We start from the raw sequence: 25355 nt of genomic DNA, 5'->3' as shown, positions 1-25355 counted from the left end.
TCCCCTCCCAGGCCTGCCATCACTGTGAGCCAGGGTGAGGTGAGCAGCCCCCAGCGGGTCACGGCCAGTCAGCAGCAGACCCGCATTTCTGCTTCCTCAGCTACACGAGAACTGGATGAGCTGATGGCATCTCTCTCTGACTTTAAGGTACCCTGTCAGGACACCTTAATACATCTGTCCCTCCCCACCCCCAGTCCCTCTTGCTGTTAGCCACATCTGCTGACCTTGTTTGGTCTCCAGAATGCCCTCTTTACCTCTCACACTTGCCCTGAGAAACTTCCTGTGGCGTATTTGTGCTTTCTGAGTGCTGCTGTAGGTGTTCTTGACTGCTATAAATTCTCATCACTGGCAGGATAAGACAGTTCTGGGATCTGTTTTTCCTTCAGTTCTGCAGTTTGTCTCTTTGCCAGAGATAATGAGCTTTGTTACTGCTCGGTACAGGGTGAATTATTTTGCTGTGCTAAAACTTAATGAGAAGGAGGGGGCATGGGACACCACTCTGCTTACTGACAGAGAACAGGCCCTTCTGTTCTGTGGGATGACCCTCCTCTCTGGAGTGTGTTCACCCTGATGTGCTTTCCCTGAGAAGGATCTTCCAGGCATGTGGTGTGAGCGCTGAAGCCTTTGCATCAGAGAGCTGGAGATTTCAAAGGTTTTATCTTAGAACAAACCCTATTATTCACCTCAAAATGGGATTAAAGTTTGAGCCTCTTGTGGGGGCAGAGGATGGCAAATATCATTCAGAATCTTGTTTGGAAATTAAACTATTGTATTAGAAAAGAAGTGCTATTTCAGTCACAAGTAGCACATAAAAGTCCCATAATAGCATAATTCCAGGATTAACTTGCCTATGGTCCTCTTGATACATGAGGCACTTGGCACTTGGATAACTTGTTCTTCATTCATATAGGTATGTTACCATTCCTGTACTAGTTGATTAACTGTGGAGGTTATTTCATGAGACTTCATTTACCCATAATCATAGCAAAATGAAAAATATTTTCTCACTTTCTACTTTCAACTGTTTTGCTTGTAGCCTTACTATCAACTTGAATTTGTTCTGAGTGTGGTGGAAAAAGCAAATATACTAGATATTCTCTTTGTTAGATTTGCCTTTCTTACATACACAGGCAAGTCTGCTTTCTAATCCTAAGAAAGTCCCTAACTTTCTGTTTTATCCTCATATGGAAGATTCTGCCAGTAGTTGGTGTTTCTTGTTTGTGCTGAGCTCCATCCCCTCCTAGATGACTTTAGGTGGGGCAGCCAGGGCTGAGATGTTTTGTGAGGAGAGGTAGAGGGGACATTCAGTGACAGCTTTGCTGTTCTTTCTGTGCCCTTTGGGTTCCATGGAGGTCAATACAGTACCCAGAGCTCTGACCAAGTGTGTGAGTTCAGAACCCAGCAGTGAACACACACGCCCTGAGGGGCTTGGCTTGCCTTGTGCTTGCTGGAATTGAACTCAGTCTGCCGTTTCTGGCACATGCACTTAATTTTGTGAGAATCTGGGAGTTACTCACTGTTTTCTCTAGACTTAGTGTAGTGTGTATTCAGTCAATTGCAAATATTGACACCTTAGTGTTGCCTTTTTTCTCCACATTAGGTCCTAGGGTGTAGCGCAGGGTATCCACAAGCATTTGTTCAGCCTGGTTGAAACACTGCAGTGTTGTGAAGCTGGAGAGAATTCACACTTGTGCTGCTGGCATTCCCTGCCCTGCCCCTTCCATGTGCTCTGGGAGCTGAGCACAGGGGCCTCGTGCCCCTGCTGCTTTTATCAGGGCTCAGAAAACAAGCTCAGGGTGTGGCTGCTGCCACCAGCCTTTGCTCCCAGGTGAGCTCTTGGCAACTGAGAATGACCTTGCCCAGCACAGGTGTTTTCCTGGCAGGATACAAGGAGGGGACATTTTTAAGTGTGGGTGTTCCAATACTTTGCAGTCTTGAATCTCCAGTAAAACCTGTGTGACAGAGACGAGCTGCTTTCTGTAATACTACCTGCCTTCCTGGCTTGGTTTCTGGTTGACCTCTGAGAGCAAACTGAAACGTAGAAAGATTTTAAGATTTCGGCTTTACAAACACAGCAGTCGTATTTTTGTGAGGCATTGAGATCATCTGTGTCTGAACATTGTTCCTGGAGCACAAATAACATGGTTTCTGTGATCATTTTCCTTTTGTTAATGATGTCATTGACTCTTTTTGAGTTATTTTCCTTTTTTCCTGTCCTCCACGTTGCTTCATTTTCCCTTCAGTCCTTTTTGTTTGGTTATACCTCCTCTGTTTGTGCCAGCTAGTGGTGTTAACTTGTCTGTAAAAATGTATTCTGGTCTGTGCCAGTGTTTGAATATGAGAGAGAAGTGAAGTTTTTCCAAAGGTAAAAGATAAAAGGCTACTGCTCGAGTACCACTACCTGTGATTGCAGGAAATAGGACAGAAAACCTAAGTATGGTGTGTAACTAGTTAGAGTTGGTTGTTGGTACAACAGAAGTTGCAGTAGGTGGGCATGAAGGAGTGGAGGGCACTGGTGCTTGATTTCCCTGGTACTCCAGAGTAAGAGGTGCAGTTGAGGTTGATACATCACCCTTTTATCATCTTTTGCTCACTTTAATGAGTTGCTCATTCTTTTTGCTTACAGAGTCCATTTGATTTTGGTTATCTAGCTCATCAGTCAGCAGGCACTGAGATCACTTAATGCACTTGTTTTTTCACCCTCTGCCATTTCTGTGTAATGTGATGCCTGCTTACTGCATAGCTGGATGCTGGTAGTTAACTATTCTGTTACTGTTGGGTGCTTACCCATTGCTCTTTATTCTGGAACTAGTGTGGTTTTGATACATTGGAAATACTGACTTCTGAGTGAAATGTTAGTCCTGCCTTGAAAATTACTGACTTCATTTGGAAGTCTGGAAGCTGTGAACCAGCATCAAACCAGGTTACTTTTACAGGTGCATCCAGCTTAGGCAGAATACTGGGAAATTACCTCTTTTTTTACTGAATGGTGGGCCTTGCTGTGCTACTCAGGGAGAAGAGCAGTCTGAAATGAATTTTGGTCTCCTGTTGCTCTTCCCTTTCTGGGCACTGCTGTTGTGACTTTGCTAATATGTGTGTGTGTGCCAGCTCCTGGCCCCTCAGGATGGCAGCAGCTTAGGGCAGCTCAAGGTTATGACTCTTCCATCTACTGACAGGTTTTATGTATGTTGTGGTTAATTTTATCCTTTTATTCATGATAAGCATCTCAGAAAGGTAAGTAGAGACTGAGATACCATACATGAGGCTTAGGAATTTATGTGCCCTGCTACCTCTGACTTGAGGCTTCTTTGGAAAATATGACTAGGAATCAGCGCAGGTCTGGATAGCTCTTGGATTTGGAAATCCTTTGTGGATACATTTTTAAAACAGAAGGCTCAGCGTTGGTCTTAGGTTGACCTGCTGTGTGAGCTTGTCCAAGCCACTGTTCTGATTTTCCCTTTTTAAGAAAAAAGGAGTAATACCAGTTTGTCTCCTAGAGTTTAGCCAGGAACCACTGGAAATGGGGAAAGAAGGACCCATGATCTTTTGTTTTCAAAAGACCCTGTAAGTCAAGGAGAACCAAACCCACTGCATTAGTTGCTCTTCTTAGAGTGTATTTTGGATCAAAATTAATACCGATTTTATTACAATGTCAATGTGGAGACTTTGGCCTGAGGGAATGATGTTAATCTGCCACCTAAGCAATGCTCACAAGGGCATGGAGTGACTGACAGACTCATATAGATTCAGTGTGTGCCATGTCCAAGGTGAGATTAGTGATGTGAATAGAACAAAGCCCATGTCATCTGCTCTTGCTGTGAATGCCCTGAAGCTTTGTTTTCACTGCCACGAACTCAGCCAACTGGAGCATTTTATTAGTGTATCAAGAAGAAAATGTCATGCTTTGTTCTCTTCATTGATTGAGGGTTTTTTCAGCTTTGAAATATAAAATTTACATGTCTGTCTGTTAATAAGTTGAAAAAGTGACCTTTCCTCACAGCCCAGACATTCCTGGGTTCGTGTCTGGCTTCCCAGTGGCCGTGACGTGCCCCGTCACAGCTGCAGGTGAACACGTGAGCTGTCACTCAGGAGGAGGCACAGGAAAAGGATCTCGGTGGCTGCAGAACTCATGTGAAGATCAGTACAATGTCATACTGGTTCTGCTCTTTGCTATCTCACTTTCTTTCCTTACTCCTGGAAGTAAGGCTTTGGATCAACATGGCTTTTTGATTTGGAAGTTGATTGTTAAAATGCTTAACTCTTTGCTTTTCCCCCCCCTTCTCCTTACATCTGTCTTTATCTCTTTCTCTCCTTATTCCTTCTGTCTCCTTTTTGCAGACTAGTTCCACTATGTCTCTGATTTCTGAACCCTCCCTAGAACCAGTTCCCAGCTCAGCAAATGCAGACTCCAGCGACACCCCTCCCAGTTTAACAGTGCTGCCCCATTCCAAACACCCTTCTGCAACTCACAGTGGGGACTGGACGGTGCCACCATGTGCCCCCTCAGCAGAACTCTGCGCTGAGGGAGGCAGTGACACTGCAGTGCTGGCTGTTCCAGGGCATCCTGCTGCCCCTCCACCTGTGCCCCGTTTGACACAAGCAGTCCCTGTGCCCCCACCACGCAGCTCTTCTGGTTGTGCTACTCGTGGGGAGCAGGTGACTTCTGCAAGCTTGGCTCAGCTGAGCAGAAAGCCTGACTTTTCTAGAAACTCCTCCCAGGCTCTGCCAGCTTCCAGTGTGGAGCTTCTCTGTAGACCTGCTGATGTGGAGGCACGAGGCCTGGACTATGATTTGGCAAAAGAGACTGAGAAGAAGGAGCAGAGAAGTGACCCCAAAATCTCAAGTATATCCATTTCAAATGCTTCAAATGGTCAGGGGAAGGGGCAGGTACCCAAAGAGCTGGATCAGCAGGGAGCATTGATGGACAAGTCAGCCCTTTCCTCCCTGGGCAGAAGTGTGGAAACAGCTTTAGATGAGCTGTGGGCCCTGGAGCTGCCTGCACATGCACCAGAGATACATGCAAAGAATGACAGCGTTTTGGATTCTGTTAATGAACCCTCTGTTGTTGCCCTGGATCGGTGGGATGTCTTCCCAGACACTAGAAACCAGTTGGGCTTTGTAGTGGAGCAAGGACAGGAGGTAAAAGCTGAAGTGCCTCGTGAAACCAAGGTAGATAATGGTCCTGATCTGGGCAAGAAGAGGCAGGGCAGGGACAGAACTCCTAGGAAGGCAGGTACTGCTAACATGAACAAAGCCAGAGGAGACCAGGACAAAGAGCAGTTCAGAAGCTCTGCAGCTGCTCCGGAATCTCCTGAAAACTTTGGGAAAGCTGAATGGGATCTGCCATGTGTCTCCAAACCACCCATTGAGAGGATTTCTGCATCAGGCCAGGCAGGCACTGAGTGAATGTAGGAGTAGGACAAGTCCTAGCTAGGACTGTTCTGCCAGCACACTAACACTGTGTGTGTGGAGCGAGTGTGCCCGGGCTCACCCACACTAACAGCACGGAGCTCTGAGCAGGGTCATTGCAGCTGCATGGCATGGAGCTTTGGAACCCTCGGCTTTGTCTTGTGCTCTCTCCTGCATGTCACTCAGCAGCACAGAACACAGCAGTCTGTAGGGGTTTCCTCATGAAACGGACTCTTATTCCCTAGCTGGGGTGAGGTTCAGTCCTTACAGACCTCTGAAAAGTAGCGAGGGCTGTTTCATGGCACTGGAGGATGTTCCTGATTGGGATGGCAGCTCCTCTGCTGGCCTTTTTAGGTCCCATTACTGGAGCTGTTGGTGTTTCTTCCCGTGCTGGAAGCACACTTTGTTCACCAAGAGCCTTGTGCCTGTCAAGGGCAAACACAAAGAGCCTGCTCTGTGCCCTTGTGATGCTGAGGTTTCTGTAATGCTCAGTGGAGTGGTCATGCTGCACCTCCTATCTTGGCTTCCCTCTGGTTAATCTTTCCCTTCCTTTTCTAGACAGTTATTTTTGGCCGCTGTGATTATCCTTACAGGGTTTTTCCTTGCACTGAGTCACTGTTCTGGGCTGTGCCAAGAGGAATTTTGGCATTGTGGAATAAATGTCATCACTCTTCCTGCTCACAATTGTCACTGATGTCTTTGAGTTTGTGCTGTTGCATCTTGGGGCTTGCTGTGACATTGCTCTTCTCTGCTGATACTTTCACCTTTGTCATTTAGATTAAATCTTTAATCAAGAGGACGAAAGAGACTGCGAATGTGCATCCAATGTCTCGGGACCTCTCTCCAAGGCGTAAGCTAGGTCCTGCCATATTCCACAAGACTGAGTCCCAAGATCGCTTGATTGAAGAGCTGCAGGACAGACTGGGCATCGCTGAGCAGGAACAGGAGGAATGGCAGAGCCAGGATGCCTGGCTGACAGAGGGGGTCATTGTCACTGCCAGACCCCGGGGGGAAGAGCAGAGTGGTGGACAGCAAGTAGAGAAGGTAGAAAGCGGGGACGTGTGCTGGGAAATCCCAGCATGTCCCTCTGCCCAGATAGCACTGTGTGGTGGTGCAGATTAAATTTGAGTGTCCTAAGCCACTTGAAATGAAGGACTAACTCTTTCTGTTCACCCTTCTCTGGCCTGAGAAGGAAAGCAGCATGTGGTTCTAGTTCTGGGTGTTTAAGAATTAGAGTGGGATCTGAGGGAGCTGGTGATAGTATCTGTTTATGCAGCCTGCTGCTATCACATGCCTAATGTCTCTGTGGGGATTATTTTTAAATCCACACTGGGAAGCCTGTCATAGAGGGGGGGGTTTTTTTTTGCTCAGTGCTGTACCTGTGCAGGACATTTTGGGGGTAAGATGATGCTCTTCCTTGAGCTACACACCACATTTCCTAATCCCCTTTTCTTTTCTTGCTGCTTTTCTCCCTTAGATAAACATACTGATAACAGCCAATTCCTTGTTGGTTCCTCTTTGGATTTATTCACCTTTCTTCTTCCTCCGTGTCTTTCTAGGTGGTTTTTCCTCCAGAATCCCCACTCCTCCCAAGGAGGACAGTCTCTGTTTCAGCCTCTTCCCAGCTCCAGCCTTCCAAAGAAGCTGCAAAGACAGTCCCTGCTAATGCTGCTCCCTCTCATGTCTCTGGCCCTGGACCTCTCCTCCCACTTCCACCTCAGCCTTCCCATGTGCCATCCACCCCGGCTCCTAGTCCAGTCTCTTCCTCTTCCTTTAGCTTGGCTCCCCAGCCTCTCTTCCAGTGGGGAAGTTCTGATGATGATTATCATGAGGTTTCTGTTGTGGGCACCCCTCCTTCTGAGGATCCCAGGCATTCCTGTTCTCCCCAGACCTGGACCCCAAGCAGCAAGACAGTTGTTTCTGTTGGCTGTCAGACTGAAGATGAAGCTTTCTTCCCAGAAATGCAGACAGGCTTCTCTCCCCTGGTTTGTGTTTTTAGCACTGTTTTCCAATCCAACTACTGCTTGTAACTTGATAGCTCAGTAGATACAGTGTTCAGGTAAGGGCTGGTATGAACTGCTGGCTAGGAGAGAGGATTTATGGACAAGCCCAGCTGTAGCATTGCAAAGTACATGTCTGTGCAATAAGCTGCTGGGGTGTGTGGGTCATGTCTGTCCTGACAGTCACTTTGTGCAGCAGGGACTCCATTTCCCTCTGGGATTAAGAAGGTAACTCTGAAACACAACCTGCAGCTCTCTCTGCCATAATCTCTCTTGAAGTGGGGAGAGTAAAAGATGGCAAAATCTCCATACTGGAAGGAGCAGATCAGCAGTCCTTCCTGTGTTTGCCTGTTTAGACAGGTGTCCACAGTGTGAGTGGATGTGGGGAGGAGATGGCATGCTTAAGATCTGTGTTCTGCATCTCCTGTCAGGGAAGGGCTGTGGCTCTGTGGTGGTGGGGAGTTTTAATGTATACAAGCAGTACAGTGTTAGTGTACAGGCAGCTTTCTGAAGCAACGAGCAAGGAAAGGAAACCCTTCTGCATCTTGAACTGTTGTACTTTCCAGGTGACCTCTGCTCCTCCCCTTGTCCCCAGTGCCAATCTGCTGGCTGCTCCTGCACCCCTGGGCCACCCCACCCCTGGCAAGGCAGGACCTCCTTTTGTTTCCTCAGCATGGTGTGCTTTTCTGGTCAGTGTGTGCTGGGATCTGCTCCCGGAGCTCCCAGTGCATTAACGTGGATAATATCCTGTAGTGCATGGTTTGCTGCTCATAGAGCTCCTCACTGAACTTGAGTGATGGCAGATCTCATGGGTGAAGGGTGGGAATTTGAAGGGCCTTTGCATGATGAATTTATGTGGATGCTGTGCTGAGTGTCCCCTGTAAACTGCAGGAGGTGGAAACAAACCTCCTTCAGGTGGGGGCTCCTCTGTGAGCTGTCAAGGAGGCTGGGTCACCAGACCAGGTAGACATTGAGGTGTGCTCAGGTGGTTGTGCCTGCACTGGGTCAGCTGTGGCTGGCAGGAGCGTGTGGTTCCTGAGGTCAAGGGTGAAGTGCTCTGTTGCTACATGTTGAATTCATCTCATCTCCTTTCTCTTTGGATGGAATTTATCACCTGTGTGTGGCATGTGTTCCTCCTGCCCTGCCTGGTGGCTACAAACCCCTGTTTAGAGTGAGAAGAGGTATGATCCTCTCAATCCTCCTTTTCCTTCTGCTGTGGAAGGAAAGCTTCCTTCAGCAGGAAGCTCTGGCTTTATCCTGGGGCTCTGGCTGGTCTTTGTCTCCAAAGGCCTGTTGTCTCCTTGCAGTGCTGTGCTTTGGACTGTCACTGTAACAGTTTGGTAGCAATTGTCTGCTCTGTGGTGGAAGGTTTGTTTTAGGCTCAGGACATTGGGGTGTGATGGGGCTGCTCTGTGCCGCTGGACTAGGAGAGGTTGCAAGTTATGGAACGGCTGAGAGGAGAGAGGAGGGGAAAAGCTGTGTGTCAGGCTCCGTTGGGAGTCATTGCTGCAGGCGAGGCAAGGCTGAGGAGTGTGTGAATGTGTGTGTAAAAAAAGCTGAATTTATGTATGTCATGAGAATTTTTATACAAAGGAACAGAAAGCAGGATTTGTCACTGAGTAAACTAATCGACTGCAAGGACAAGCAGCTGCAGGACAGGGAATAGAGCTCCTCCTGTGGCTGGAAGGGCACATTCCACTACAGCTCTGAGCACTTCGGTATGTCCCTGCTCCTCTGGCTGTGCTGGCAGCACACTGGTGGGTTGTACACAAGTGTAGATTTTATGTCTGTTTTAATTTATTCTTTTAGTAAAAGAAGATGTGCTCCAGACCAGCATCTCAGGGAGGGACTTCTTTGGGTGTCTCTAAACCTGACAGTAGCTGTGGCAGTGCAAAGTCAGCTAAAATAATCTCTCTTTCCTTACAGTGGTTTGTCTGCAAAGGGTGCTGTGGTGGCCAAGGAGAACATATGCTTTGTTTATAAGTTGTGAGCCTCAGTAAAACATTTCTCCCTCTCCTCTGGGAAGCCTTTCCAAGCTGTGTGTGCTGTGGTGGTGTGAGTTTCAGAAAAGGCCTCTGACTCCCCTTCCCTCCACCTGGTGCATTTCCAGGTCTGACAGTAGATGTGGCAGCCCTGTCTGCTGGGGATGCACTGCCCTCTCTGTAGGTAAACAGCAGGCAACTGCAAGGCAGTTGTTTCCTTCCTCCTTCCACTTGCTTGGCTCAGGCACGGGATGAGAGCAACCCAAGGGGCCAAGGGGACTTGACAAACAGATATGCAGAAGGTGGGGAGAAGGGGGAAGATTTTCTAGCTGAAAGGGGAGTGAGATGAGGAAGAGGAGAGCATCTCTATCAGAGAGGAGACAAAACTGACAGCAGCAGCATAGAAATGGAGAGAGGTCAAGGGGAAGGGGCCTTCTGGATGGCGTCTGCTTTGTCAGCTGGCCAGGAACTGATGAGGTAAAGGGAGATTTTTGGCAGAGGCTTAGAGAGCACTGTACTGACTGCCTGGGATGTGCTGGTGACTTCTGCTGTATGTGCAGTGAAGGAAAATCAAATCCTCCGTGCACAGCTCTGCTGTTACACATCCCAGGGTCTCTGCATGTCTCTGCATGGGCAGAATACAAGTGTGTACTCTATTCTGGCCCTCTGTCTTCAGAGACCTGACTCCTGGAAACCCCGTGTGTCTCTGCAGAGGGGCCACTGGCAGCAACAGCAGGCATTTATCTGGTAAAGCACAGCAGAACTCACAGTCTTTTGTTTTCTCTTCCCTGCAGTTCATGGCACAGGGGAAAGCCGGGAGCAGCTCCCCTCCATCCACAGCCTCCAAGCCTGGCAGTCAGCTGGACACCATGCTGGGAAGTCTCCAGTCCGACCTGAACAAACTGGGTGTAGCTACAGTTGCCAAAGGTGTCTGTGGAGCCTGCAAGAAGCCGATTGCTGGGCAGGTGAGTGGAAGGTGCTGTCTCATTGCTGAACCTTGGGCTGCAGCTGGGAGTAATGGGAGGGCTGTTTCGTGAGGCTGAAGAGACTGGAGATGCTGGAGAAACTGAAGTACTCTATTTATCCACTGGCTAGGTACGCTGTAAGCTCCTCCAGTGACCTCTACCCTGCCCCTGAGGGACTGCCCTCTCCTGAGATGATAGGTAATTCAGTTTTCATGCTACCCCAGTCCAGGGCTCACTTGAGTAGTAGAACTTGTCATTCTTGCTGATCTCCAGCTGGTAGCTTGTCATGTGGTCTAGGGGAGAGGGATGTAGAGTTGTTCTTCATGATTTGTCTTCCCAACAGGTAGTTACAGCCATGGGGAAAACCTGGCACCCTGAGCACTTCGTCTGCACCCACTGCCAGGAGGAGATCGGGTCGCGGAACTTCTTTGAGCGGGATGGGCAGCCCTACTGCGAGAAGGACTACCACAACCTCTTCTCCCCTCGCTGCTACTACTGCAACGGGCCCATCCTTGATGTGAGTTCCTTGGGGGATTCAGGGTGCTGGCAAGGTGCTGCAGGGCCTGGGTGTTAAAAATTCCACCCATGTGTCCTGGGTGGAAGATTTTGTTTTGGGATTTCCATGTTTCCTTTGTCCTTGCTCTGAAAGGGAAACAACTTGGCCCAGTCAAATTCTTACACCAGTGAGAGGAGATAGTCTCTCTTGCCTTTTGTGAAGTTCCTTCAGAACCCCACATTGCTCCATCATTCTGATTCCTCAGCTTTTGTGTGTTGGTAGCCTGTGGTAACAGGCACCAGTGCTAGTCCTGAGGGCTGGACGGGGCCCTGTGTAAGGGAGGAGGCAGTGCCTAAGATCCTTTTAGGGTAAAAAAAGTGTGCAGTGGGGAGAGCCTGAACGAGCCAGAGGCAGGGGCGAATTGACTCAGCTCTCTAAAGGACAGTCTATTTTAATGCTTGCTCTTGTCAGCACCAACATTAATGTCTTCTCCCCTCCCTCCAGCCCCCCCTTAGTCACCTCCAAGTTGAAACCATCATTTAATTGACTTGCACTTTGTGTCTTCTCCTGAACAGAAAGTGGTGACGGCTTTGGACAGGACATGGCACCCTGAACACTTTTTCTGTGCCCAGTGTGGAGCTTTCTTTGGACCTGAAGGTACTGCTGGTTTATGCAAGGAGAAAACAATCTCCTCCCTAAAATACAGAGAAGGGTGTAAGGCAGAGCTGCTGCTGGGGGACAGTCTGAGGGGACAGGGGAACTACTGGAGTTCCAAGGGCTACAGCTGTTTGTGGGGGAAGAATGCTACCAGTAATCATCTCTTCTCCCCAGAGAGGAAGAGTATGCATGTGCTGGGATGGGAAGGGAACAGAACAAGGACCCTGCTGTGTGTGTTAGCAGGGGGAGGGATGATCCCACCCACACAGGTTATCCCACACAACTTGTCTGGCCATAGGTGAAGATCAGGAGCTGATCCCTTTGCCTCTCCTCTCCTTTGGCAGGATTTCATGAGAAGGATGGCAAAGCCTATTGCCGCAAGGACTACTTTGACATGTTTGCTCCCAAGTGTGGAGGCTGTGCCCGGGCTATCCTGGAAAACTACATCTCTGCCTTGAACACCCTGTGGCACCCCGAGTGCTTTGTCTGTCGGGTAAGAAACCCAAGGTCCTTTGCACGACCCCCCTCTTTTCCACCCTGCAGGCATCTGGTCCCATATCGGGAAAAGGCGTCTCTGGGGCAGTGAAGGGCAGCCAGTCCCACAAGATAAAAACATGTCAGCAACCAAACACCTTCTTGTTCCTCTGCCTGTTTATGTTGAACTTTCGAGCTGCCTTTCTGTTCCCAACTGCAATTATGGGCTTCTGCAGCAGCTCACAGATAAACAGAGACATTTTCTGTGACCTTTAAATAATTATAAGCTAAGCTTCTCTCTGAGCACTTGCCTCAGCACTCAGATTTTGAGAATCTTCCTCCCATGCTCCATCTGACAATGTAAACTAATGAGGCTGACCTTGTTCAGACAAACATGCAAGTCAGTGAAATAGTGGCAGGCTCCATACAACAGGCATAAGAAACAGGAATACTGCAGATTAAATGCTTGGCACTCTTTCAGAGAGCATTGCAAATATTAACTCTTAAAGGCCCCAAGAGATGAGCCAAATCAACCAGTGCTTCCTAGAGTGGGAGAGAAGAGCAGAAACCAGATGAAGCAGCCAGAACCACAAGCTGCTGATTCCTGGTGTGATGCTCAGATCTGACTGTGACCGTGCTGTTGGCTGTGGCTCCTGCAGTGCTGTGCAGAGAGTGGAGGCAGAAGCTGTGCCTGACTCTGTGGGGCTGGGGAGGGCTGTGCCTTCTTGTGCAGAGATTGAGACTTTATCAAGCAGTTCTGCTTTCCTTTCCCCCTGCTGCCACACTGCCTGAATTAGTGGGGCCAACATGGATGTCTTCCAGGACACAAGATGTGATTCTCTTCCTGCTTTTGCTAAATCAGAGCAAACTTTTCAGCTGTCCTGCTGACTGAGGGAAGACACTGTTTATTGAACTGTCAGCATTAGTAAAGTCTTGGACTCGCTGCAGGCAAACTGTATTCATCCTGGTATTGTGAGTGTTTAACAACTCTACCTGCTGTTTGCTGTATCCCTTTCCACATGTTGGGGTCCAGCTGTGTGTGATAGGTCAGTGTCCTCCCCGGGGAAGAGGTCAGCAAAACCAGGATTCTGCAAACATGGCTCCTCCTCCGGGCCTTGCTGCTGATATATTTGGCAAATCTGGCAGCGTCCTCGACTCTCCCACACTCTGCTGCTTCATTTTCCCACTCATACAAGGAGTTTCCCACTCATACAAGACCACCCCTGGGGGGTCTCCCCAGTCTGGTGGGGGTGGTGGGTGCTTCTGTTGCAGGTTCTAAAGTGTAGCTGCCTGACACCAAGGGGGAGGAGGAGCTCCGGACACTAATTAGCATGTAGCTGGTGTATCCTCTTCTCCTTGTCTGTTCAAAATCATTAGCGCTGTAGAACAAACAGTTTCTCCCAGCAGTGATCCGTGTGTAACTGCTGGAGATGTTTCAGGTTGGACAATCCTTTGCAGAGTGTACCAGCCTAATGCCAGCCATTGTGGAGAGGTCACTTGTGAAGATTAATTGTGCCTCATTTTCTCAGCTGGAACCAGTCCAGTATTCATCAGGATTCTGCTGCATGAAAGTCTGTGTTGGTCCCTCCTTCTGCCTGCCCTTGTGGGGAAGCTGGAGTGAGAAAAAACCGAACAGGGAAAGGTGCTTCAGTGTTTCCCACCTCAGAGGAAGGAGTGTTCTCCTTTCTCCTGGCTGGACACATCTGGTAGCTCATCCATAGTATTTTCTTTGTAGAAGTGAAGCTAGCTGGGGGAAGGAGCTGGTTAATTCCTTTGCTTGTGCCTGTATCTGTCCATCTCTCAGCCTTTTCTTGGAAACTCTTCTTGGTGGACAGTTTGGCTCTGGACAACGGGACAGTAGTGAAGGGCAGCAGTTCACCTGCCCACAGAACAGCTAGGCTGTGCCACAGAGGTGGCTTGTGGAGCTGCCCCTCCCCACATCCCTGGCTTCTCACACAACCTGTCCCCTCTGCTTTGTCCTCCTGCAGGAATGTTTCACCCCCTTCATCAATGGCAGCTTCTTTGAGCACGACGGGCAGCCCTACTGCGAGGTGCACTACCACGAGCGCCGCGGCTCCCTCTGCTCCGGGTGCCAGAAGCCCATCACAGGACGCTGCATCACTGCCATGGGCAAGAAATTTCACCCTGAACACTTTGTCTGTGCCTTCTGCCTCAAGCAGCTCAACAAAGGAACCTTCAAAGAGCAGAACGACAAGCCCTACTGCCAGAACTGCTTCCTCAAGCTCTTCTGTTAGAGGCACCATCAATGGGCGCTAAAGCATCTTTCTGCCACCCCCTCGGCAGTTCTGGCTCTCTGAACATTACTGTGATTTAGGAACCTTACCAGGCAGGGGAGGAGGGGGGTGGGGGGTGGGGAGTGCTTTCTGCTGCTATGGAGAGGCAGTAGATCCAGAGATGAGACGGACCATTAAACTGGAAACGCCCTTGCTGTGTCTCAGTAGAGAGAGGCCGAGATCCCTCATGACGGTGTGTGTGTCTGTGTGTGTGACTGACAGCTGAGCTTAGCTCGAGGGCTCCAACAGGGAGATCTTCCCAGCCCCCTCCTGGCAGCAGGAGTCTTTGCCAGTACGTTTCAGCCCGTGTCAGCTCCCTGAGCAAATCGAGACACTTGCAGACAACACAGCCCTCTGCTTTGACACCTCCTTCTCAGGCTTTTGCCTGCACGTGTGCAGGGTGAGCAACAGCCCAGCAAGGGCACCCTGTAACCTCAGGGCCACCCTGGCTCCCCTCACAGAGCCACACCATGTGTGTGACTTGCTGAGACCAGAGCACCAGCACAGGCAGCCAAGACCCTGCAAGGGTCTCTCCAGTTCCATTACACTGTAGGGAGATAATACCACTTACTTTTTTTTTTTTTTTTTTTTTAATTAAGAGGAATCAAGATGTTAATGTGTGGGGTGGGGTTTCCCCCCCCTAGTTTGTTATGCCCTTTCTCAATGCCTTTTCTCAGCACACCAGAGCAGAAGGTGGGGTAAGCCCTGACCATCCCTCAGCACTGATGTGTGCTCCTTGTGGGAACATCCTATGCCAGGCATCTCCATCCAGGCCAGCTCAGGGCATCTGCTCCCCTTGCCTGCTGCTCCTGGGAGAGAGGAAGAGGCATCATCCCTTCTTTAAATGCAGGTGCAGGGAGGTCAGAGCAGCCTTTTTCATCCATCCCTGTTATGAATGAGTGTGATGTGTGTGTGTTTATCTGGCCTGAAAATCTCCCATCTGTCAGGGCCTGAAACTGTCACAAGAGTGGGGAGAAGTGGAGAGGGTTAAGAAGCCAGGAGAAAAAAAAAAAATCCTAAATTTATATCCTTTCTTCCTCTTTGCTAATGAGACCTGTCAGCCCCTTGGTGTTTCCATTTTCTGTGCTCTTGTTAAACATGTTCTACTGAGAGATGCTACAGCAATAACCTTTTATATTGACTGTTACTGGTATAACAAGTCCCATGGGTCAGGTGTGCGTGACACACCTGGAGTTTTACTATCAAAGTGAATACTGTATCCAGTCTTTGATAAGAACTGTAGATTTCTACACTGATTTTGAATTCATATCTAATTTACTTTTAATCCTCTTATACAGAAATTGGTTTTGAAGTGATTTTAAGAAAGCAACTTTTATATCAAGCTGTGCTGTTCTAGGCAGTGTGCCAGTTGTGCTGGCTTACTGCATCTATAACCTCAATGCTTTGTTAAGCCGAACTAACATTCAATATTTCCTTTTTATTGCGGGTTGGGAGGGGCTGGAATCTATGGGGAAGGGAATGTGACTTGTATTTTTTCCCTAGCACAGGCAGGTGAACTGTGAATAGCTTTTTTTTTTTTTTTCCCTCCTCTGGGTCACCTAAAAGTGTGTTTTCTGGTTTTATTGTAACCTGTAAACTGCTGTATTTGAATCACCTGCCTTTCTCCCAAAGCCCAGCTTCCAGGATGTTTGAGTAAGTCTTAATGTGATGCTTTGGGGGAGGAGCTCAGACCTTTGCCCTCTGTTTCTCCTCTTCAGCCACCTGAAATCAGAGCAGGGTAAATTGAAGAAAAAAGGTCTTGTGACTGAGGAGGAGAAAGTGGGAGAGACAGACTGTTCCTGACTAGCTGTGTAATTTTGGGCCAGTCACTAAACCTTACTGTGCCTCAGTTTCCCCATCTGTAAAATGGGGGCAGTTTAGCCTGGATTTGTGAGGTTATTGTGAGGCTTAGCTCGTGTTTGCTAAAGCACTTTTAGATCTCTGGCTGGATGGGGGGTGCTATGGAGAGGGAAGGACTGCACTGAAATTCCCGGTGCCGTTCTGTGGTACCAGCTGAGGCAGCCCAGGGAGCAGTGTTTGGAATTACTGCTACAGAGTGCTACAGCACTGTCACCAGAGGCATCTGGGTGTGCTTTGCAGCTTGGCAGGTGCATTAGGGGCCCAGGGGTGGCTGTGTCAGAAACCAGCCCAGCCTTGGGCTGGAAACTGCAGGTCCCTGTCACACAACCTTGTCGCGGTGCTGCCCTGCCCTGCTTGGGTCACTGAAACTGTTTCACTCATTTCCCCTACAAATGAACTCAGTGTGTGGGTGTGAGGCCGAAGGGAACTGTGGGAGCACTGGAGCTGTGTCAGCTGGGCTGAGTGTAGCTCTGGGAGAGTTCATGAGGCAAGAATCCTTATGCATTTGCCTTTTCATCTGTGAAGTCGATTTAACTTCAATGGGTGTTCCTAAGCTGTGTGTGTTTATCTCACTGAAAAGGTCAATCCTTGGTGCCGCTGAGAGGACACACAGCTGTTGTGTCCGAGTGTCAGAAAGGGGTGAGATGTTTCTGGCACTGCCACTGCAAATGGCATGACATCTGCAAACTGTGTAATCGCGTGCCTCAGTTTCCCTGTGCGGGGAGTCTTTAACCTACCTCACTCACTGCTAGTTGAGGGTTGTGTCAGTGACACTCCTGGCACACGTGGAAGGCCCTGGGTGCTGTGAGGGCTGCTGGGGGCCGAGGGGAGGCTCGGTGTCCTTAGTGCTTAACTGAGATCATTACACATTTACCTCCTGCCTTCACCTGGTGCCTGACACGCTGGGATGCTGCACCAATGCTACTCTGCCAAATAACGACTTGTGGTGTCCCAAATGCCTGTGTAGTTCATTGCAGGTGCAGTTCTAGGGTGGCACAGCCGGGTGTGGGGCTGGGGATGGTGCTGGGGGGTCCCCGGCCCTGGAGAGGAGCTGGCAGGGGCTGTGGCAGGTGCTCCGGGAGGGTCTGTGTGTGCACCCCCGGACCGGGCGCTACCCCTGGGGAAGGTCTTTCTCGCCACGTCCGGGCTGGGCTGGGGGAAGCTTGGCTGGGTCGACAATTATTATTTGATTTTTTTCCCCCTCCCATGTAAACTTCTAACTCCGCTTTTTTTTTCCATTTAAAATTCTTGCAGTTACGCCAATAAAGTTTTTACCGTTATTCTCACGACTGTGTCGCGATTGTTTCCAGCCCCTGAGCTGGGGAGGGATCAGACCCGGAGCGGTTCCCCCTCAGAGCCGGGCTGAGGGGGGGGCGGTGCGCTCCTCCCGCCGCCAGGGGGCGCCGCCGCCCAGCCGCGCGCGGCTGCCGCGCCCTTTCCGCTGGCGTCACGCGCCTCTCGGGTGATTGACGCGGCGGGCAGCCAATGGGCGGAGGGAGCGCCGCAGCTCGCTGTGATTGGACTTGAGCCGCGGTATAAAGGAAGGCGGGCCCGCCCTCCGGCCCTTCTTTCCCGGAGCCCTCGTGGAGGTGCGGGCGCGGCGCGGCGGCTCCGGGGCACGGGCGGGGCTGGGCGGCCGGGACGGGGGGGAGCGGACCCGGAGCGTACCCCGGGTGTACCCGGAGTGTACTCGGGTTCCTGGGCCGCGGCCGGACTGGGGGGAGGAGGAAAGGAGAGGGAAGGGTGCGGACCCACCTGACCGTGCTTCTCTCTGGCAGGTCCCAGCTCGTCTTTAAACCCACCGGGCGATCCTTGGAGCACCGCCGAGATGCCCAGGGAAGACAGGGCTACGTGGAAGTCCAACTATTTTATGAAAATCATCGTGAGTGTCGGCGCGGGGCAGCGGGAGGCGGGCGGGCCGTGCTGCGGGGGCTTGTGTAAAGAGATAAGTGCTGTGGTGTATCTGCTTAAGGAAGGATTACGTGGCATTAGAAAGATATTAAGACAATCCACAGTTTTTCCTGTGAGAATCTGCTGCGGTAGTTGCAGAGGTGACATGTTCAGGGATGTGACTCGATGGCTGAGTGAAACGTGCAGCCTGTGGCACGCTCAGCCTCAGCTGGAGCTCAGCACTCTGAAACTTCTGACAGCCTTTTTGTACGTTTTAACGTGTGGAGGTTTTAATGCTGCTCTGTGCTCTGAGCACTCTGCTCTGTCTGGCTGTCTTTGTATACTTACAGTGTTCTTTTTGTTACAGCAACTCCTGGATGATTACCCAAAATGTTTCATTGTGGGAGCAGACAACGTGGGATCCAAGCAGATGCAGCAGATCCGCATGTCCCTGCGTGGGAAGGCTGTTGTGCTGATGGGGAAGAACACGATGATGCGCAAAGCTATTCGTGGTCATCTGGAGAACAACCCTGCCCTTGAAAAGTGGGTACTGCTGCCTGAGGGCACTTCTGGGTGCTCTGTCTGGGAGGAGGGGATGTTGTCTGAGAAACAGAACTGAAGGCTGTCGTCTTCCCTTCAGGCTGCTGCCTCACATCCGTGGGAATGTGGGCTTTGTCTTCACCAAGGAGGATCTGACCGAGATCCGGGACATGCTGCTGGCTAACAAGGTAGGGAGACCAGCCCTCACCACATCTCTGGGCTGTTATTATGGAATGAAAAATAAAACTGAGTCTTCACGGAGGATACGTCATTAGTAGGAGTCCTGAAAGGCTGGGAATTGGCCCCTGCAGCCTTACACAAACTGCTTGAGTTCAGCTGTGTCACTGGTGTGTGCTTGGGTGCTGTCCATCCGGGAGGAATGTGTCAGCAAGGAGATGATCCCACAAGATCTGAGGTGAGCATTCTTGCAGCTTCTCTTCTCCCCTCTCTCAGGTGCCAGCTGCTGCCCGTGCCGGTGCTATTGCTCCTTGTGATGTGACTGTGCCAGCCCAGAACACGGGCCTTGGGCCAGAGAAGACCTCCTTTTTCCAGGCCTTGGGCATCACCACGAAGATTTCCAGAGGAACCATTGAAATTCTGGTCAGTGAGCTGCGTGCTGCCTTTGTCAAAGCTGTTCCTTCACTGGGGGCTCAGACTGTGGCAGCTCAGGGAACTCTGAAGGCCAAAGCTCCCATTAATTCTTAGATACTGTATGAGCAGTGTGACTGCTGCACTTTGGGGACTGGAAGGAGGGTGTCTGGCTTGGCTTGTGGAATGAACGTGGAGTGTACGTGTTGGGCTCATTTGCTCCATTTTCACCATTTGTGTTTGTGTCCCCTTGAACTCATGTGCTGGAATTCTCTGTGTGTATTCACTGCTTTTCCCTCCGATCTCCTCAGAGCGACGTGCAGCTCATCAAGACTGGAGACAAAGTGGGTGCCAGCGAAGCCACCCTGCTCAACATGCTGAATATCTCCCCGTTCTCCTTCGGGTTGGTGATCCAGCAGGTCTTTGACAATGGCAGCATTTACAACCCTGAAGTGCTGGACATCACTGAGGAGACCTTGCACAAGCGCTTCCTGGAGGTGAGCACCACAACTCACTCCCTTGTGCTCTGCCCTGCTGCTGTGGGAGCCAGCACTGCCCCAGAGTGAAAGGCCCTGTGTGGTATTTTCTGTGAGGTCCTGCAGAGCCAGGAGCTCTCCCTGGTGCCCTGTATGTGGGATTGTTCATCTGAAGCTGCTTCAAAAAGTGAGGCTGTTTGGAATCTTAGGAAATCCTGAGTTGGAAGGAAACCCACAAGAATCGTTAAGTCCAACTCCTGGCCCAGCACAGGACACCCCAGCAATACCATCTTGTGCTTGAGAGCATTGTCCAAATGCTCCTTGAGCTCTGGCAGGTTTGGGGCTGTGACCCCGTCCCTGGGGAGCCTGTTCAGTGCCCAACCACCCTCTCTGGGGAGAATCTTTTCTTAGTATCGGACTTAAACCTCCCCTGACACTGCTCCTTGTCATTCTCTCAGGTTCTGTCACTGATCACCAGAGAGCAGACATCAGTGACATTTAAATCTTGTTGCCTTGATTGTCCCTCCTGTTGGCAGTGTAGAAGTCATCACTTGGCCATCCTCTGCTGCGGTTTCTAGTCCAGGTTATTCCTCAGAGCACAGAAACATGAGTCTCTCTCTCTCTCCACAGGGTGTTCGTAATGTTGCCAGCATCTGTCTGCAAATTGGGTACCCAACCATTGCTTCTGTGCCCCACTCCATCATCAACGGGTACAAGCGTGTCCTGGCCGTGGCCGTGGAGACCGACTACACCTTCCCACTGGCTGAAAAGGTAATGGCTTCGGTGTAGCTGAAGTGCCTTTGGTTCTTCATAACTGGCAGTGATAAATGCACATTTGGCTTCTAGCAAGCTGCAAGTGCTGCCTTTGCAATTGCAAAGGTTCAGCCCTTCAAAGTGTTTTGTTTCCTGTGAGTTTACCTTTTTTTCCGGCTCCTTTGCAGGTGAAGGCCTTCCTGGCAGACCCCTCTGCCTTTGTGGCAGCCATGCCTGTGGTCACTGAAGCAGCTGCACCTGCTGCTGCTGCTGCTGCTGCTCCAGCAAAGGAGGCGGCGAAGGAGGAGTCGGAGGAGTCTGATGAGGACATGGGATTCGGTCTCTTTGACTAACAGCAGCCACCACCTGTCTGTTTGTGTCACAGTTGGCCCAATGGAAGAAATAAAAAGCTATTTTACACCTTCACATGTGCCTGCATCCGTAGTGTAGTCTCCACGTCACCTGGGGCTTGGGAAAAGTGTAACCCGAGGGGGCCCGGGTGCTGCAGCGGTTGTTCCTCGGGCCGAGGAGCTGCAGGGGAGCAGTTGTTCCTGGAGCCCCGTGTGCTGTCGGCGAGCATTTGTTCCTCCTCCCGGTGTGCTGCAGGGGAGGGTTGTTCTCGGTGCCGCTGCTCTACACCCGCCGGCAGCTCAGCCCTTCCCGGCCGAGCTGAGCAGAGGCCTCGCCCGCAGCTGATCTGGGCGCTGCAGCCGCCGCCCGTCCGTGCCTGTTCCCCCGCGCTCGAGGTCGGTCCCGCCGTGCGGAGCAGCCGCGGCTCCCCAGGACGGGCGGGCAGCGCCCATCGCCCATCGCCGGGCCCGCCCCGGAAGCCGCTACCGGTTCCGGGGTCGCGGCGGAGCGATGGCGGCCGACACGCAGGTGAGTGCGGGACGGGCCGCGCCGGCCCGGCCGGACAGGGCAGGGCAGGGCTGCGGGGGCTCCGCTCGGGGCCGCTCCCGCCCCGCTGCGCCCCCGGCCCGGCGGCGGGGCCCGGCTCGGTGCCCGCGGCCGTCCGGGGCCGTGTCCGCCGGCTCGGGGCGGGCCCGCACCGCGCTGTGCCCGGCCCGCGGGAAGGGCCCGCCCGCCGCCGGCGCTGCCGCGGGGCCGGGCCGGAGAGGAGCGGGGGGCGGCGGTTGCCGTCCCGGTCAACGCCCGGCTGCGACCCCTGTGCGGCTGCCGGGCTCGATGGGCTCGGCGGGCCCGCCGTTCTCCCCCGGTTCACACCGCCCCGCCGGGGGAGCCCGGTGTGCCCGCTTCCCGTGCCCGGGACCGCCTGTTTAACCCTGATGGGCTTGAGGTGTTCCCAAGGCAAACTCCGGTCTTCTCAACTTAGGTCTTCCAAACTTGTTTTGTTATATTACCTTTTTGTTCTCTCTGTTTGCCTGCAGCAGCGTTGCTTGTAGGCTGGCTTTGTATGCGTGTGTACATAAACGTCCCAATAAAAGGAAAAAGCAAATAGGTGTAGCCTGTCCCAGCTGCTCTTGCCTGGAGACTGGGGAGTCGGGGTTTGTGCAGGTTCTGTAAGTCACTGAGATGCTGGGGAAGTCCTGTAGTGTTATGCATAATTTATAATTTCAGTTTCTAGACTGTTGAGAGAATTTAAACACGTTTTTCCTGTTTGTACATCTGCCTGCCTGCTTGTGATTAAGCAGCTTGAGTAAGTGGAGCTTGGTTTGAGTTTGCATATGATGAACTCCTGTATTGGAAGGTTTGAAGGCAGAGCAGTTCCTTAATGGCTTCTGGTTCTGTCGGTTGTTGGTTGTCCTCCACAACTCGACCAAGTCCTTGCTGTTCAGGGGTGCAGCCCTGCTTCCAACCAGTTTTAAGGAGAGCTGGGGGTGTGAAGTGGTCACAGGCTCAGGGAGGTGTGGATGGTCCCTAAATCCCAGGTAGTTGCTGAGCAGGATTTGCCTTCCAGCATGTCAGCAAAAAGCTTCACTGAAGGCAGTTCCTGAGAAGCTCTTTGAAAAAGACTGAAGGGAGAAGGAACAGTTTTGATGAGTTTCTAAAGACATGCTCATTTGCTGCCCTTCCAAAAGATGATGATTATTGTTAAGATATAAACTGGCTGAATTTAAGAGCGGGATTTCAGAAGCCCTTCCTGGAGAGCTCTGTTTTGGTTTCTGTAAATGCAGAGGTGAGTGATTTCAGTCCCATCCCTCCAGGAGATCCCAGCACACATTAACACAGGCATTAAAAAAACCTTTGGGTTGTGTGATGTGATTTTTGTTTTGCTTGGGTAACCTTGGACACGGCTGATGGCACGCGGAGGAATTTGGTAGCGAGGCACAACCTTTTCTAATCTGGCAAGTCCATTTTACAAAATCCTTGCAATGTGCTTGTTAATTTTGGGAAACAGGAAATGCCAGTACAGAATTTCACAACTACTGACACCTGGAACCACAGGTCAGTTTTTCAGGATGGGCAGTTACAGTCACCCTGGGTTGTCTGCAGTTTGGAGTCTCTCTTCAGGGCTGCCTGGGCTTTAGGCTATAACGTACATGGAAAAGCTCCTTTGAGTTCTTGAAGTGCATTATTTTTTGCTTTCAAAGGTCCTGCACTCCAGGTTATTGGTGTTAGCTCTTACTCTGTGTTACTTTTAGAGGGGTGTCTCTTACAGAGCATGAGCACTGTGCCAGGGGGACAGGTTAGCAAACAGAGAGCAGTCATCCTTCAGCCAAGGAGACAGAGTTTCATGGTGTGGTGCACAGTGACCCTTCCCTGGCAGATGAGACCATGGATGTCCAACATTTGGGCACTGAGAGGTCATGTGGCAGCAGATGACATGTTCTGCTTGCCTGGTTTGTGTTCTGTGGGTTGATATCAAAGGCGGTCTGATGTTGTTTCCTCTTTGTGGTTTCAGATTTCTGACACACTGAAGCGCTTCGCGGTAAAAGTAACTACAGCCAGCGTGAAGGAACGGAGAGAGATCCTCAGCGAGCTGGGAAAATGCATTTCTGGGAAAGGTAAGAGCTTGGGGGACATTGTCCTGCTTACCAGGGTGGAGGAGAATATTAAAATCTTTTGTTTCAAGGGCTGTGTGAGGGGTGTTTTTGTGAGAGGGGGGATGCTGGCAGCATTTGGAGTCTGTGCTCCGTCACAGCGTTAATTCCAAGTGTGGAGTTTGTAGGTAGCACAGAAGCCTGTTTTTGGGCACATGTGCTTTTTCCAGTCAGTAGTTGTAGCACTGTGTGTATTAGTTCTTCATTAGTGTTTCAGTTGCCTGTTTCTCTCCTGACTCAGCCTGTTTTTTTAATTCTCATGGAATATTCAGATACACGTCTATGGAGGGGAGTGTAGAAAATTTCAAGTGGTCTGAATAAAACAGCTGAAGCAAATTTTTAAAACTTTCTTATTTCTCTCATTTTCTGAAGATGGCTGTGTTCCATGTGTTCCAATTTTTGCCATTATTTTTAAAAATATGCATAAAACGTACAAAAAGAGGAAACTTTTACTTGCAAGCAGTTTCATAGATGTGATGTGAGCAGTTTACTGATTTCAGTTGTGGAGTGAATTGTGTTTGTGTTAAAGATTAAGAGCTCATCAATTTATGAAGAAATATTTTGGAATACATTGTTACAGATCTTCCAGAGGGTGCAGTGAAGGGCCTTTGCAAACTCTTCTGCCTTACTCTGCATCGATACCGGTGAGTAAATTGATGTGGAAAGGCTGTATGATTTAATCTATCAGTATTTACATGTTTGTTAGTTAGACTGTTCTGGAGCATCTGGAAATGTTAGCATGCAATGTCACAGAGATGTGTGTGACACTGAAGGGTGTCATTTGTAATTAGGCTCTCAGGATAGGTTTGACATTAGAAAGTTTTGCAACACTTGCCTTGCATTTTACCTTTAATTTTGAAATTAAAACTTTTGTCCTGTGGTTCAGTTTGCAAGAATGAACACCCATGTCCTTGTGAAACAGGACTGAGGTGTCTTTTAGATGCCTTTTAGACACTTCTAGATGGGATTAAATCACGATCTCTTGCAGAGGAGCTGTTCAGAACCTGTTTTCTTCTGCAACATGCTGGAGAGCCTCCACGTAACTGCTGTCGCTTGTGGAAGGGAACGGAGCTTTCTGCCAGAAACTTTTCCAGTTTTTGGAACAGAAAGGATAAAGTAGTTACTATCTCCACACAGAGCCCTGTGTGTGATGTTGGCAGGTTTGTGATGCTCACTGGCACGTTTGTCACTGCAGGGATGCAGCGTCCCGCAGAGCCCTGCAGTCGGCCCTTCAGCAGCTCGCAGAGTCCCAGCCGGAGGCAACAGCAAGAAACCTTCTGCACTCTCTGCAGTCTTCAGGGATCGGTGGCAAGGCTGGAGTTCCCAGGTGCTGGATGAGTTGCCTTGTGTGGAAATGGTTCTGAGTTGCTGGTAGTTGCTCCTGTGTTCAGAGTGGTTGTTCTGCTGCTGTTTGGCAGAGGTGTTAAAAACCTTCAGAGGCAAAGCTGTTAATGCCTTTCAGATGTTCCTGTCTTACCTCTCTCCTTGTCTTCTGGGAAAGCAGTGTAAATATCCTGGTATCAGTGCTGGTGGATTGGGTCTGAGATACAGCTTTGCTTTTGTTAAACTTCAGATCTTTTATCAAGAAACAGTCTCCAAAATGTTTAGGAAAGGGGATTTCCTTACCCATCAGATCTTCAGCTGGTGGAATTCAATCCCTTACTATAGACAGGGAGATAATGAAATTGGAAGCTGAGCTGAGCAACAAGGAGCTCTTCTCTTGTGGTAACTTCTGGAAACACTTGTGGTTCCAAAGGGTGACTTAGGGTATTGCTGAGCTGACACAGGCCACAAGGTGCCATCCTGTAGTGCCTCTGTGGCTGAACTAAGTGCAGCTTTAGAAAAATCCCTGATCTGGGTTTCAAGGCTTGCAGTGACAGGATATTCACCCTTCAGTTGTGGTGACTGGCCTTGTGTGCAGGGACACTATCTACATTTTCTCACTTTGAAAGAGAGATCTAAAGGGGGT

At 50.4% G+C, this 25355-nt stretch overlaps 3 protein-coding genes and 1 long non-coding RNA gene across 14 annotated transcripts in view; 3 read left to right on the top strand and 1 right to left on the bottom strand.

Moving 5' to 3' along the window:
• The window catches only part of PXN (paxillin), a 63864-nt gene extending 46441 nt beyond the window's left edge, over positions 1-17423 (top strand). For all 10 annotated transcript variants that reach the window (XM_039384202.1, XM_039384198.1, XM_039384200.1 and 7 more), the window contains 6 exons: positions 12-147; positions 10186-10356; positions 10700-10873; positions 11428-11509; positions 11854-12002; positions 13972-17423. In XM_039384202.1, the coding sequence (XP_039240136.1) occupies positions 12-147; positions 10186-10356; positions 10700-10873; positions 11428-11509; positions 11854-12002; positions 13972-14238 (979 nt within the window). In that variant the 3' untranslated portion in view covers positions 14239-17423. The remainder of the gene's footprint in view (positions 1-11; positions 148-10185; positions 10357-10699; positions 10874-11427; positions 11510-11853; positions 12003-13971) is intronic.
• LOC120323777 lies at positions 12143-19920 on the bottom strand. Its single transcript, XR_005564614.1, has 2 exons — positions 17893-19920; positions 12143-13595 (listed from the first exon to the last, which is right to left on the bottom strand). It is a non-coding gene; the product is annotated as an uncharacterized LOC120323777 (long non-coding RNA).
• Positions 17703-20810, top strand: RPLP0 (ribosomal protein lateral stalk subunit P0). Its single transcript, XM_027714398.2, has 8 exons — positions 17703-17726; positions 17916-18019; positions 18395-18570; positions 18668-18755; positions 19021-19167; positions 19467-19652; positions 20262-20402; positions 20573-20810. The coding sequence occupies exons 2-8, from the start codon at positions 17966-17968 to the stop codon at positions 20735-20737; spliced, it is 957 nt and encodes a 318-aa protein (XP_027570199.1). The 5' UTR covers positions 17703-17726; positions 17916-17965; the 3' UTR covers positions 20738-20810.
• A 336-nt stretch (positions 20811-21146) lies between these two features.
• GCN1 (GCN1 activator of EIF2AK4) overlaps positions 21147-25355 on the top strand; it is a 40298-nt gene continuing 36089 nt past the window's right edge. Inside the window, exons 1-4 of one of the 2 annotated variants that reach the window (XM_027714397.2) lie at positions 21147-21263; positions 23248-23350; positions 23967-24030; positions 24582-24713. In XM_027714397.2, coding sequence (XP_027570198.1) covers positions 21246-21263; positions 23248-23350; positions 23967-24030; positions 24582-24713 — 317 coding nt within the window. In that variant the 5' untranslated portion in view covers positions 21147-21245. The remainder of the gene's footprint in view (positions 21264-23247; positions 23351-23966; positions 24031-24581; positions 24714-25355) is intronic. The other variant, XM_027714396.2, reaches the window with a different exon arrangement.

Source organism: Pipra filicauda, unplaced genomic scaffold (assembly GCF_003945595.2).
Source record: "Pipra filicauda isolate LSUMZ 115617 unplaced genomic scaffold, ASM394559v2 scaffold33_size4404698_pilon, whole genome shotgun sequence".
Taxonomy (NCBI): Eukaryota; Metazoa; Chordata; class Aves; order Passeriformes; family Pipridae; genus Pipra; species Pipra filicauda.
This window is presented reverse-complemented; position numbering and strand designations above follow the sequence as displayed.

Coding starts and splice junctions, on each gene's coding strand:
- RPLP0 (XM_027714398.2), top strand. CDS start 17,966: ATGCCCAGGGAAGACAGGGCTACGTGGAAGTCCAACTATTTTATGAAA. Junction 19,168..19,466: donor GAGGAACCATTGAAATTCTG/GTCAGTGAGCTG, acceptor CGATCTCCTCAG/AGCGACGTGCAGCTCATCAA. Junction 19,653..20,261: donor TGCACAAGCGCTTCCTGGAG/GTGAGCACCACA, acceptor CTCTCTCCACAG/GGTGTTCGTAATGTTGCCAG.